Source organism: Mesocricetus auratus, unplaced genomic scaffold (assembly GCF_017639785.1).
Source record: "Mesocricetus auratus isolate SY011 unplaced genomic scaffold, BCM_Maur_2.0 Super-Scaffold_100008, whole genome shotgun sequence".
Taxonomy (NCBI): Eukaryota; Metazoa; Chordata; class Mammalia; order Rodentia; family Cricetidae; genus Mesocricetus; species Mesocricetus auratus.
In genome coordinates, this window is record NW_024429192.1 from 9,464,093 (window position 1) to 9,477,657 (window position 13,565).

General features: G+C 46.7%; 1 protein-coding gene across 5 annotated transcripts in view; it reads right to left on the minus strand.

Annotated features, from left to right (window-relative positions):
* Positions 1-4,403: 4,403 nt before the first annotated feature.
* The window catches only part of Bach1 (BTB domain and CNC homolog 1), a 36,155-nt gene continuing 26,993 nt past the window's right edge, over positions 4,404-13,565 (minus strand). For all 5 annotated transcript variants that reach the window (XM_040750537.1, XM_040750536.1, XM_040750538.1 and 2 more), the window contains one exon: positions 4,404-8,219. In XM_040750537.1, coding sequence (XP_040606471.1) covers positions 7,776-8,219 — 444 coding nt within the window. In that variant the 3' untranslated portion in view covers positions 4,404-7,775. The remainder of the gene's footprint in view (positions 8,220-13,565) is intronic.

Genomic DNA, 13,565 nt, shown 5'->3' on the forward strand with positions numbered 1-13,565 from the left:
CGTGCGCATGGTTCCACGCTGAGCTCGACTCCCACACGCTCCTCTTGTAGCTGAAACAGCAGCATTCTGAGCAGACTTCTGCACTCGAGGAAGGCTGTGGAAGGTAAGTCTTGGCAGAGTTAGCTTTCCACCGCTGCTCCCTGAAAGACACCCCTCAAGTACTGAGAGCCCGTAAACACCAGACAAAAGGCTCCAACAAGGCCAAAGCATGTTTTACAGCAGTGACCTTCCACAGAAAACTTTCTGTCAAAGGCACTAATGGGCAACCCTGTATCCTACACGTAAAGCTGCCTTTTAAAGCAAGGCAAACGAACCCTTCTACATGTTTGTATCACAAAGCATTTCCTTTCTCACGGTGAATAGCATATCTAAAACCTGATATTGAGATAGCAACTAGAAAACCGTTCCGGGTCTCGGTGTTCAGAAAGGAAATTAACTATTCAGGGAAGCGCTGACTTTCTAAGAACAATTAAAAGCAGACTTAAGGCAGTAGGCGCAGAAAAGATGACTGTGCTTGAATGAAGAAGGAACGCGCTCTGCTCGGCTCTGAAACCCTCCCTGATCTTTTCATTTAGACCCTAAGAGCAGCATTGGTACCAGAGATGAGGGAGATGGAGGAGATCTCTCAGAAGCGAGTACTTTGGTTTTAAACCTGGACCTACGTCCCTTTTAGAAGTACTGTAAAGATGGGAAGGCAATAGGTCCTGCCTCAGGGAGATGATGGGACTAACTTAGTAGACTTCCTAGGGGAGGCCTCACCCTCTCCAAGGAGCAGGCGGGAGGTGGTGTGTGTGTGGTGGTGGTGGTGGGGGAACCGAGATTGAAATGTAAAAAAAAAATACATTAATATAAAAAGTAACTTTTCGATACATCAACTCTAAATTAAAGAAAAAATAAAAAAGATGGGAAAGCAAGTTCGGGGCTTTTTTTTTTACTTGGGGGTCTACCCCTCCTGAGGGTACCCTGCTGTTTCCCTCAAACTTCGAGATTGGTTGATTCCACATAATTTTCTCCCCTCCGTCCCCAGTCTCCTGATAAGCTTCTCCTTAATGTCACTCCTCACTCCAGCCCTGGAAAGGTGAGCTCCTTGGATAACTGAGAAATTAGGGAAGAAACCTGCTAGCCCTCATTTCTTCTCAGTCACTCTTCTTGAAATCACGTTCCTCCCCCAGAAGCAGTATAGGCCATGCTGTGCTGATGAGAGGAACACTTCTCTCCACAAAAATGAATGGGGAAATTATTTCCTTAAACTGCTACTGAATGTCTATCTGCCTAATTCTGTAGTCCGCCACTTGGCACCTCCTCGTCAGCAATCGGGTTTAATTTGGTTCCTTTTAACATCATTTCCTTTGTCTAATTTTAACCCCAGGGCAGGAATAGGAAGGACATTTAAGAGGCATTGTAGAAAGAAGGGGTGAGAAACAGAATTTGCAAAGTGAAACATAGTGTGTTTATGATCTGTATGATCTGTGAACCACCATGTGCTGTCCAAGCTTAGAGAAGGCGTGATGAGATGCTTTGATAATGAAGCTGGTCTAGGTAAGCATTTTCAATCTGGAAGGCTGCCAAGGTGTAGCGTTTTAGCCAGCAAATGTGATTTCCTGTGGCAATCGCTTCCTGCCTTCCTTGGGCCTTAGAAAGGACCAGTTAGGGACTTTCAAGCCAAAGCCACTGGAACCTCAGCAGAAACGTGGTCGTCACCCACAAGAGAGTCCTTCGGGGATTCCATCATATTGACCCGATGCTAAGAGTCTGAAGTGACACACTCACAATGATCACAGCACTGTGCCACCTATGTTGAAAACAAGCCAATGTGCAGATGCTAACAGCAGCCATAACAGAAAAAGTGGTATTACCAGAATGTGGCACCAGGAATGCCCAGCACTCTGCAGAAGACACTCTATGTGACTGCAAGAAGGAAAGTCAGCAGGGAATGTCATCTTATCAGCCTTGGCGCGACTTCTGACGGCCATTTTCTTCTTTGGGGAATCGATTACCTATGGTCTTTAAACAGCAGAAACCCTCCTCTGTCTCCAACCCCATGGACTCAGGAGGCCTTTGAATAGTGTGCAGTGTGACTCAAGATGTGACCAGTGGGGCTGTGGGAGTCCTCTCCAGCTCCCACAGCTGTGCAAGGCTCACAACACCCTAACAGCAAGCTCTGTGGGGGGGGGGGGGGGGGCGGGGGTAAGAAGTTTAGATGCTGCAGCTGCAGTCCTTAGTGAAAGAGATAGCTTCTAAGACGTTTAAATATAAATGGGAAGAATATGTACTGATTATTCAGTTTCCAAGGCAACTGGGTTCCAATGAAGAGTCCTCTTAAGGTTGTAGCTTTTGAGAAACGCAGGCCAGCAGGGGCACCAAATTTTATACTTAGTCAAGGAGTGAACAGTGGAGATTCCAGCCTTGGGTAGAAGCGGTTTCTCTTCAGGAGACTTGGTGTTGTTTAAACCCACTTAAGAGACCAGTGAATCCCCAGCAGCCACTTTTTTAGACCACATCCCGGTGGCCCTGGCCTGATGACATCTGTGCTAGGGAAATGGGCTTCAAGCCCGGAGAGCACTAGCTCAGGCCCCCCTCAGCCCTCAGAACTGTCCTGTTGGGACAGAAGTGTAAATCAAGGCATCATAACAATGGTGGGTCTGTCTGTCCACATGCTTGCAGTCAAAACTGAGCTATACTTAAGGAGTCCCAACACGGATTCAGGTTGTGAGTTCCAGAACAAACGCATCTCTCGGAAGTAGAAAACAGAACTTTTTTTTTTAATGTATCATTGAATTCTCTTATTACATTGGTCAGTACCAGGTACTGAGTTCAGGGACTATAGCTCTGTCTAAGACAAGTGATTTACGGCTTGAAATTTTGCTTACTTCAACTAAATATGGCTGTGATGTTATAACCCCTCATATTCTAAACCAGTGGTTCTTAACCTGTGAGTCATGACCCCTTTGGGGTCAAACAACCATTTCACAGAGGTCACCAAAACCACTGGGAAACACAGATATTTATGACTTGTAACAGTAGCAAAATTACACTCACGAAGTAGCAACAAAACCATCTTATGATTGGAGGTCACCACAACAGGAGGAACTGTATTAAAGGGTCACAGTTGAGAGCCACTGGGCGGGTAAACGGCGACCACACCAGACACCCAGACTCAGCGTTAACCCTTCCCAGGGTTCCTGCCGGAGCTTTCGCAGGGCAGTAAAGCTGAGGTTTCCAGGGGAATCTACCCCATCCTAGGCACGAACTGTCCCGCTATGAGTGAATGAAAACCTGGGGCGGGCAGTTTGGGGTTTTATTTTTTCCTAAAGTTTTTGAACTCTGAGCTCACTTTGAAAGCTCCGGATTTGAACTTCCCAAGGTACGGGATCCTCGTTCATCTGCAGAGTAGAGCCACCGTGTGTTTGCCATGCACCCTGCTATCGGGCATCTTCAGCACCCATTGCTCCCAAGGCACAATCTCTGATCTGCTACTAACACAAGGGGCAGAGAGAGAGGGAGGGGTTGCGGTGCACAGCTGGGTTTTGCAGTTTGGAGTACACAAGGAACTTCTGGATTTAGTTACTAGCGTGTTGTTGAATCCACTTCAGAGCCTCCTGAAGGACCAATTATCTATAGACCACCCACGGCCCAGAAGACGACAGCCTAACCTAAAGCCAGAACCTGACGGGGAAGTGACTTCCTCTTCCAGGGTGTCAATGAGAACTCCCAGAAAACAGCTGTGTCTGCAAGCTGGTTGACTAGAAGTTGGAATGTCACAGGTTCTAAAGCTAACTACCTATCTCAGGCTAACTTTAGTCTCTTGGATGGCCTCAAAGCCTGGCAGCTGCTCAAAGGTCTGCTCTCAAGGCCTTGTTGGAGCAACAGATTTGAGAAATAACTTGAGAAATCTGTGCATGTTTCATAGATAACCTAGGACATCAGTCATCAAGATACCAGTCTCTCTCACCACGTAGGCCAGGCTGGCGGGTCTGAGAGCCCTAGGGATCTGCTAAACTAGGGCAGATCCCTAGTCTCTTGATGCTGTCACCGTTAGGCAGCCACGGTTCAAGCCCCCGTGGCCACGCTTGGCATTTTTTATATGGGTTCTGGGAACTGAACTCAGGTCTATGGCAAGCACTTTACCAGCAAGCCAATCTCCTCAGACCCTTTCCATGGCCCTAAATCTCTTCAGACCCTTTCCATGGCCCTAACTCACAGACTGAAATTAAGCGAAACACAAGACTAAGATCTGTGTGTCTTTCATTACCGAGCACTGGGAGTCTTTTCAGACGTGAGGCAGCCGACTCATCGAAATTCTCCTCTCCCAACACATCCTTTGACTTCTGGTAACTAACCAAAGGATTAATATTGGTGAGTGCGCATGAGCAGTGAGGCATTGAAGGTACAACTCTCGTCCATTAAAAGCAGGGTTAGGAACTTTATTCCACTGTCAGTCTACTGTCAGCGTCTAACACTTATATTTCAACACATTTAGACAAGCATATTAGGAAGCAAATGTAAATTAAATATTATAAAGTGTACTTCTAATGAAACATGGGCTTAATAGGACATGGATATAGAAGTTCAGTGGTTTTATTGCAGTTAGAAAAATTACATTATGAAAGATACAAAACATCAATATTATTACTTGCTTATTTTACAATCAGTATGCCATCTTTTACCATTATGGCTTTAAATTTTCATTCTACCCAACAGGTGTCGAAGAATAGCTTAGTACATGCCTAACAAAACAGTTAAAATATTTACAAATTCAAAATAGATGTTTTTGTAACTGGAAGGGTCACCTGAGAATTCACTGTAACATCGCTGTTCGCCTCTCTTTTTTCCAAGTTGTCAATGTGGCTGAGTGTCCTCACACCACCTCCACCATCCCCTGTATCACAAGTGTTGAATTCCTAACTTAAAACTGGCTAGGCATCAAGCTACAGTAAATTGTTACAGAGCTTGCAGATGGACAACCAATGCTATACCCATATTTATTCCAAATATAACAATTTAACGAAGTATTTGCTTGTAGCTATAGTATTCAAATAAGGGGCAAAAATTTAAGATGACATTATTGTATTGAGTCAGATATGACAACTTAAAAAAATCACCAGGCATTGAGAAGGCCAGATCATACAACAAGGAGCCATGATTGTGTGAATATGCAAAACACAAACTAGAAACATTGTCAAAACTCTGCATGAAGGAAAAGGCATACGTTGTGCACATATGATCCTATCACTTGTCTTCGGCATTCCCCCCCAAAAAATATTGCCTTGAAACAAACTTTCTTAGAAAAAAAGTTAAAATAGGCATAAACGTGTAATGCTATGCAATATACAGAAAACTAACCCACCTTATGGCCAAAAGACATAGGTAAAATCTTTCCTGTCCATCTAATACAACTTGAAAATCACATAGGTATGAGGTAGTGTAGTTACTTGTATTATATGCTGGCTGTTAAAAGTAATGCTAAATCTTAAGAAATACTACACTTGGCCAATTACCAAACAGCATAAAAATTAACTCTTAATGCTAAGCTGTTCATAGGCAGGGAGACTAAGCCAAGTGTCTTAAAAAATCTTAAAATTGAGGAGAGAACTGCATTTTATCATAAAATGGTAAGTAACTTTCCAAAAGCAAATATTTACAGTTACATTTAAAGCAAAAAATTTGACGTTATGTACACAAAACTGATGACAGACAGCCGAGTGTACAGTGAGGTAGGAGATAGAGGGTTCCATTGGCTTGTATAAGATTTTACACTTTGTAAACCAGAAGTTTTCATATTGTCTTCTGTTAAGCTGAAATCTAAAATTACAAGTATCAAATAGCTGCGTGGGGACATGTACATATATACACAGCTCTTTTGTAACATGGGACACGAAGTCACAGTGAGCATTCTCTCCCAGATGAACTGAGTGGAGTTTTCCAAGTTTCTAGGAAATAATTCCAATTTATTTTTCTCTTCCAAAGATAAAATACACACCATCCTTCCTCCCTCCCTGCACCCCAAGGAAAAAGGGCATCATCTGACAACTTACTATGAAATTATGAAAGACTGATTCTGGCTCCCACACCTTCTCACAGCAAACATCAGCTTGCTACTGACTTGACGCCCACTCAGGGTGGCTCTCTGGTGTGCCTGCCCTCTCTCCCCCTCCCCCACCTCTCTCCACTAGATGTGGCAGGCAGTCGAGATGAGTGTGTCTTTCAGATTTCTGACTTGCAGAGACGACGTCCTATGGACTGTCCCTCGTTCCTTTAAACAGGACTCTACAAGTGCTTCTGGGAGTATCCTGAGAGACTCCCTTATGGGGGTGGGCAGAGGTGCTTCACACTTCAAATATCCACTTCTACAGACAGCTGTGAGACAGCTTGACAATGAGACCCTCCCCCCAAGTCTCGGTGACGTTCCTATGTACCTTACACGCAGAGCTTAAAGCTCTCAGAAGATGTTGAAGACCCTGCTTTGACTGTGACCTGCCTCAGGAGATCAGGATTGGGACATCCCACATCTGTATCAGCTGCACCAGAGCGCTGCCAGCTTTAAGGCGTTTCACATTCCTTCAGTAGGGACACTGAACCCACATATACTGCAGAGGTCTGCAGTGCGAGATTCCAGAACAGGTTAAGAATCACTGCAAAAATCTTATGGGGTAGACGCTCAGATGAATTATTATAAATTCATTTTCTACCAACATTAAATAAGCACAAGGCTGACGTCTCAATGTCCAAGTCAAAGCGATGTGTGTGCCTTCACACCATACCAAAGGGGGGAGGGGGACTACAGGATTCAACCTGCTTCTCAAGTGCAAACCCATACTGGACTGAGACCGAATTTCATGGTTTCTAATGTCAGCAGAGCTGAGGAGCCGTGGGTGCTCCAACCAGGCTTTTTACAGAGCACACTCTTCACTAGGGTGCCAGTGAGCTGCGCTCGTGGTCAATGTGGACATTGCCCGCACCCGATCCCAATGCCCTCTTGGGCATTGGTGACCTGTGACGAGACGAGCAAGCCTCTCGCAGGGTGAAGCTCTCCACATCTGAGGCAGCGATGGCTCTGGCCAGCTTGTGCACACTCAGGCCATTCGGCCTGACTCCCATTTCTTCCTCCAAGGGACAAGAAGGGAACAGAAAGTTCCTAACTGGCCTAGACATGGCAGAAACTGCACTGGGAAACGAAGGGAGAGCGGGGAAATGGCATTTCTACTGTTTGTGCAGCCTTCACTTTGTCCTGCCAGGGTAGCCTCGGGGTCACCGGGTCCCGCCACGATGGGCTTTGGTAGGAGCCGAGGAGTGGAACGTTAGAGTTCAAAGATGATTTCTTTTCCACATGGCAGTTCTACACAAACACCCCCAGTGCTGATGCCCCCCTTCTGGGTAGATCACCACCACACTGCTTGGGGAGAACTTCTCTTTTTCATCAGTATAATGCCAAAAGATAGATTATCAAGCTTCCACAGGCCAGGAGGACCGTGTGCAGATGCCTCGAGCTGCTGAAAGGGACTACACTACACTTTCCACTGCCGTAGTTATTTTGAATACTGGGATATTATCACCCTATATTTTCACATGTGATTTTTCAGCATCCAAGAGGTAAATCATGCCATTTCTCCTGTGAAAACCAAGGAGAACTCAGGGTTCTTAAAAGAGGAATTCCCTCAACAGAAAGCTACCAGGGGGAGACAGGGCCACTGAACACGTAGACAGGGCCACATGCGGCTCTTGGGACAATGCCAAAGCTCCAGGAGGAAATCACGGCTGAAGGGCGCTCGTGCGGTTTACTCGTCAGTAGTACACTTGTCAGTCATCTGCTGACAGAAGTCTGAGATCCCGCCACTCTGCCGACAGGGTTCCAGCAGCGCGGCCTGCTCCAGGGTGGCTGCGGAGGTTGGCACCCTCGTCTGGGACACTTGCACTGGCTCCTGGCCTGCCTTGCTGCTCCCTGGCCCACAGGGAGGTGGTGCCGCTGGAGGCGCCTCAGACACCCTGAAGACTGAAGGAAAGGCAAGGTCGCCACCAGGAGTACTTTTTCCTTTCTCAGAAACTAAGAAAGAAAGCGGGCAGTCGGAGGCCGAGTACTTGGCGAGGATCTGAATCTGCTCCTGACTCAGGGCGGCTTCCTTGCACACTTGCTGGCAAAGCCCGGTGAGGTTCTGCTTCGTTTCACCCAGCGTTGACAAAATGTGATCTCGCTCCTTCAGCAGGCTCTCCTTTTCACTTTGCTGTGCAGAGGGGAGAGAGAACACAATGGGTCGTGTTTATTGGGTCCACCGACATTTCTACGGCAGTCAAGCATCTACACCATCTTCTCCTTCAGTCAACTCAAACACACATCCACCTCAAGTCACCACACTCCCGTGTGTACCACAGCGCTGTTCACAACAGCTAAGGCACAGGACTAAGCAAGGGACCAACCACAAGGAAGGGATGATGTGGCGTTAAGTACGCAATGGAGTTTTCTCCGCCACAGAGAAAAGTGAAGTTATGTGATTCTCAGGAAAATACATGCAGCTGGAGTTCACAGTAAGTGAATTAAGCCAGTGTTCGAAACACAAATGTTCTCTCTCATATGTAGGTCCTAGCTTTTTAGATAAGACACATAAAAATCACACATGATACGAAAGCAGAAACGAAACAAGTCTAGAGAAACAGAGACTAAATGAGATGGGGGGTAGAGAGGGAGGGGAAAGTGTACAGTGTCTGACAGAATCCTCACGCCATGTACCAGGAATACATAAAACTTAAAATTGAACACACACACACACACACACACACACGCACGCACACTCACACACACAGACACACACACACAGACACACACACACGCACGCACGCACGCACACACACACACCCCACATCCACACACACACACACACACACACACACACACACACACACACACACACACAATACCAAAACCTCATGATCCTTCGTCCAAAACTCCCAGAGACAGACCTGCGATGGAATTCATAACTTTTCACATTTCAGAAAGACAATGTAGACGTGCACAGTGTCAGTGTGTGAGGAGCTCGCATCCATCATTAAACATCTTTACGCTTTTAAGTAAAACACTGGAATATCAAATACGGCAGAAAGAAGGGAGAAACTACTTGCAGCTGGTTATCAAATTTAGTTGGGCTCTAGTCCAGACTCTAAGACAAATCACTGTTCTGAGAGTTTGAACTGTGGGAAATGTGGACTTGATGCCGTGCAGATACAACTCTAAGATTCAGCTAATGCCTCATTTCCTAAGACCAGACTATGAGCCCAAGACCATGGTCAATGTTTTGGGTTTTTTTGTTTGTTGTAAACAATCTTATTTTACAAATCAATCCCAGTTCCTTCTCCCTCCAGTCCCCCCCCCCCCCGCCCCCCGGCCTTCTTCCCACCCCACTCATGGTCAACGTTCTTAAATATGCAGTCTCAGCTATATAATCCATACCCTGACTTTGCCAACAGGAGGGAGACTACAGCACATCCAAAGATAGGATGGTTGGGAAGTGAGTTTCTACAGTGTAAGGAGTGAAGGGGTTAACCCGAGTTTATTGCTTCCGGTAGTGTGATTTTTTTTTTTAAATCCCTACAGGAAAGTCCACCACAAAACTGTTCCGAGATTCCCTGGCTCTGTCCCTCCTGCCCACGTCAGGCACAACCCCCCCCAGGAAACAGCACACCCCCCTCTACCCATATCCCACCTCCTCTCACACTCCACCATTCACTCCTAATCCATTAGGAGCCAGGCAACCGAGCAATCCAGCCCCCTGTAAAGTCAGCAGAAGGCCTAAGGCTTCACCTGTGAAAACTAAGTGACTAGTGTCTGAGGGGACCAGGGGTCACCTATCTATCTCCTCTCTGCTCGCTGACAGGTTCTGGAGAGCCCAAGATTCTGGAGAACACTGAGTGAGGTATTTGGCAGGGATAATTTCTAACTGTCATAGTCTATGTCCCTTCGGGCACAAACAGTTTAAAAGGTAGTGACGGCTTTGCTAGATGCATATGGACCATTATTACAACTTCAAAAAAAGCATTTTTACAAAGCCATGTGAGAATTCAATTAGTGGTTTTTTTGGAAAATATTAAGAGTATATAATTAAGAGCGTAATAATTTATGAGTATATAAGAGTATAGGAATTTCTTTGTTATAAAAACAATATAAATTTTTATATTGCAAAGTAATTCTCTAATTTGCTCAGGTTTCTAGGTTTGTCTCAAAATAAAAAGAAGAGCAGGTCAAGAATGAGCATGAGCATGCTTGTATGTGAGCTAGGTGAATTCAGCCAGGTCCTCTTACACAGAATCTGCCAGTTAAAGGCTTCAAATAAAATCCGCCTGCAGTGCAGGGGGACAAGACCAGCACTGACTTCCACTCCTGAGAAAAGCACATTTAATACCATTTGGACCTCTCTGCTTAGGACCTCTCGGAAGCTCTCTTAATGGAAATAAAAGCAAAGCCTCCAGAACAGCATGAGAACCCTCTTCACCTGGTTCTTGGTTCTTCTATCAGTTCTGAGCAGCAATAGACAAATGCCAAGTGGTGCTGGCCTTTCACATTAGGAAAGGTCAACGCTAACAGTGACCATTGCTTAGAGATGGGACGGACATCACAAATAATATGTAATGTCTGCATCTTCATGTAAATACCTATCTATATGATCCCTCCATGTTCACACTCCTCCTACCCCACTAAATAAGAGCTGACTCCGTTCATTACGAATATCTAAGAGAAGCTAGGAAATAAGGAGGACCCCAAGAGAGACATACATGGTCCCCAGGAGAAGGGGAAAGGGACAAGATCTTCTGAGCAAATTGGGAGCATGGGGAGGGGGAGAGGGAGTTAGGAGAAAGAGAAGGGGAGAAGAGGAGGGGAGAGGAGGACATGGGGGAGCAGGATGAATGAGTCAGGGGAAGAAGAGAGGAGAGCAATAAAAGAGACACCTTAATAGAGGGAGCCATTATAGGTTTAAAGTTAAATCTGGCATTAGGGAAATGTCCAGAGATCTACAAGGATGACCCCAACTAACAATCTAAGCAATAGTGGAGAAGCTACCTTAAATGCCCTTCCCTGACAATGAGATTGATGACTACCTTATATACCATCCTAGAGCCTTCATCCAGTAGCTGACACCCACAGCTAAACACTGAGCTGAACTCTGGAATCCAGTTGCAGAGAGGGAGGAATGTTGAGCAAAGGGGTCAAGACCAGGCTGGAGAAACCCACAGAATCAGCTGACCTGAACCAGGGGGAGATCATGGACCCCAGACTGATAGCTGGGAAACCAGCATAGGACTGATCCAGACCCCCTGAACGTGGGTGTCAGTTTGGAAGCCTGGGTGATTTATGGGGCCCCTGGTAATGGAACAGCATTTATCCCTAGTGGATAATGGACTTTGGGAGCCCACTCCACATAGAGGGATACTCTCTCAGCCTGTATACACGGTGAGGGCCTAGGCCCTATTCCAAATTATATCACAGACTTTGAAGATCCCCCAAGGAAGGCCTCACTCTCCCTGGGGAGTAGAAAGGGGATGGGATAGAGGGTCAGTGGAGGGCAGGGGAAGAGGGGAGGGAGAGGGAACTGGGATTGACATGTAAAACAAGCTTGTTTCTAAATTTTTTTAAAAAAAGAATATCTAAGAAGAGCGTGGGGAGACGGCTCAGTGAGTCAAGAATCTTTGCCAAGAATAAGGACATGAGGTCAAATCCCCAGAAACTTCGGGAAAAAGCTTAGCTTACAATACAGAAAAATAAAATTAAATGGTGATGGCAGAGAGTTTCAGGCTTGTACCTAAAATGAGTACAAATACTGTGCAGCTATATATACTATTTTCTCTATGTCCTTAACCTTCCTTTATTTTTCTTTACTTCTTAAAGTGTTTCATTAAAACTAAGACACACACACACACTGGCCCAGTCTGCACAGGACCAGCACCAGTGTTCCTAATGACACCTCCACACTTTGCCGCCCTGCAGGGTCTTCAGGGGTGTGACGCACATGGGCCTGCCCCTTCTGTGACAGCTCCCTCCTGAGGCCCTGCCTGAGGCTCTGCTGGGAAGGCTAGCCTTGCAGAAAGAGGTGCTTGTTGTGTTTATGATCTCCATTATATCTAAAGGGGTGATGAAGAACACTCGTCTCTGTTAGGGAAGCCTTCCGGGGTGGGAGACTTTTATTATTACATTTATTTACGTGTGGTGGTCTGAGGGCAGTTTGTGAGACTTCTCCTGACCACCACATGGGTCCCAGGGATTAAAGTCGAGCTGTCGGGCTTGGCTGTCTGGCTTGGCATGAAGCCCCTTCCTCACTGGGACAGCTTGCTCACCTGGGAGTCGGAGTGAGGAAGGGACCTGCTGTGGTCTACAGACGACGGGACCTCCATCCTTTCTCCTGCAGTGCCCCGCCCCCGCCTCAGGAGTCAGATTCGGTGGAGCAATGACATGATGCCACCATATACCATGCATCTGTACGTTAAACATCCCAGTTTTTTTCCTTCCCTTCTGCAGTTTCCTGACTCTTATTTGCTAATAAGCACATTTTCTGCCCATCTTTTTGTCTGGGAAGGGCATCAGAGGCAGGACAGACATTTGCAGTGTGCCTTGCCTCTGCAACTGGGGTTTGTACAAATTGTACACAGTGGTAAGCACTGGGGGGGGGGTAGACACCCATAACCCAGCCCCACCACACACAACCAACACGACTCTCCAGGTGGCACTGGAAAGAGGCCAGTGACAGACCCGAGCTGCGGGTACAGCAGGCCCCACCAGCCCTCTTGGTCTGCTCTGAAGGGCAGGCTTCTCTGCTCTCTGGTACAGTCTCTGCTCTCTAGTCATTCACAGGGACACTAAGCATCACGAGGCCAGCCTTCCTTGCTCCTCCTGGGGCATTTAGAGCTGACTATAAATGTTACTTGTTCTCATGAATCCCTTAGGAGCTGGGAGCAACCCATCCTGGGCTCCTGGAGGCGTCCCAGTTTCTGGTCCCACGCTGTTCACCTGGCTCCTTTCTCTGACCTCCACCCCAGCAGATCATTCCATCCACTCTGCAGACAGTTCCTGGTTTTTGTAGCCAGAATCCAAGTCAATATACCAGTTAAACTGGAAACTAGCCATTTTGGTTTCTGAGTTCACAAAGAGGCCTGAGGACCTACCAGCCCAACACTGAAAGCAAGGGTCTTCCTGTTAACCAGATGAAAGGGGCCTCCTAGGCTGAGAGGAAGGGAGTGGAGGAGAGCCTACCAGAGTTCACAGCTGTGCTGCTCGGTTTTTGCCAATTTGACACAAGCTAGGTCATCCTAGATGAAGGGACCTCACCTGAGAAAACACTTCTGACAGACTGGCTCATAGGCGAGCCTGTGAGGCGTTTCCTTGATTAATGATTGATGTGGAAGAGCCCCGCCTACTGCGGGCGGTGCCACCCCTGGGCAGGTAACTGAGCAAAGTCATGGAGAGCAAGTCAGTAAGCCACAGTCCTGCATGCTCTCCTCTGCCTGGGCTCCTGCTTCCAGGTTCCCACCTTGAGCTCCTGCCCTGACTTCTCGGGATAAGAGACTAAGAGTGGGAGCATAAGCCAAAT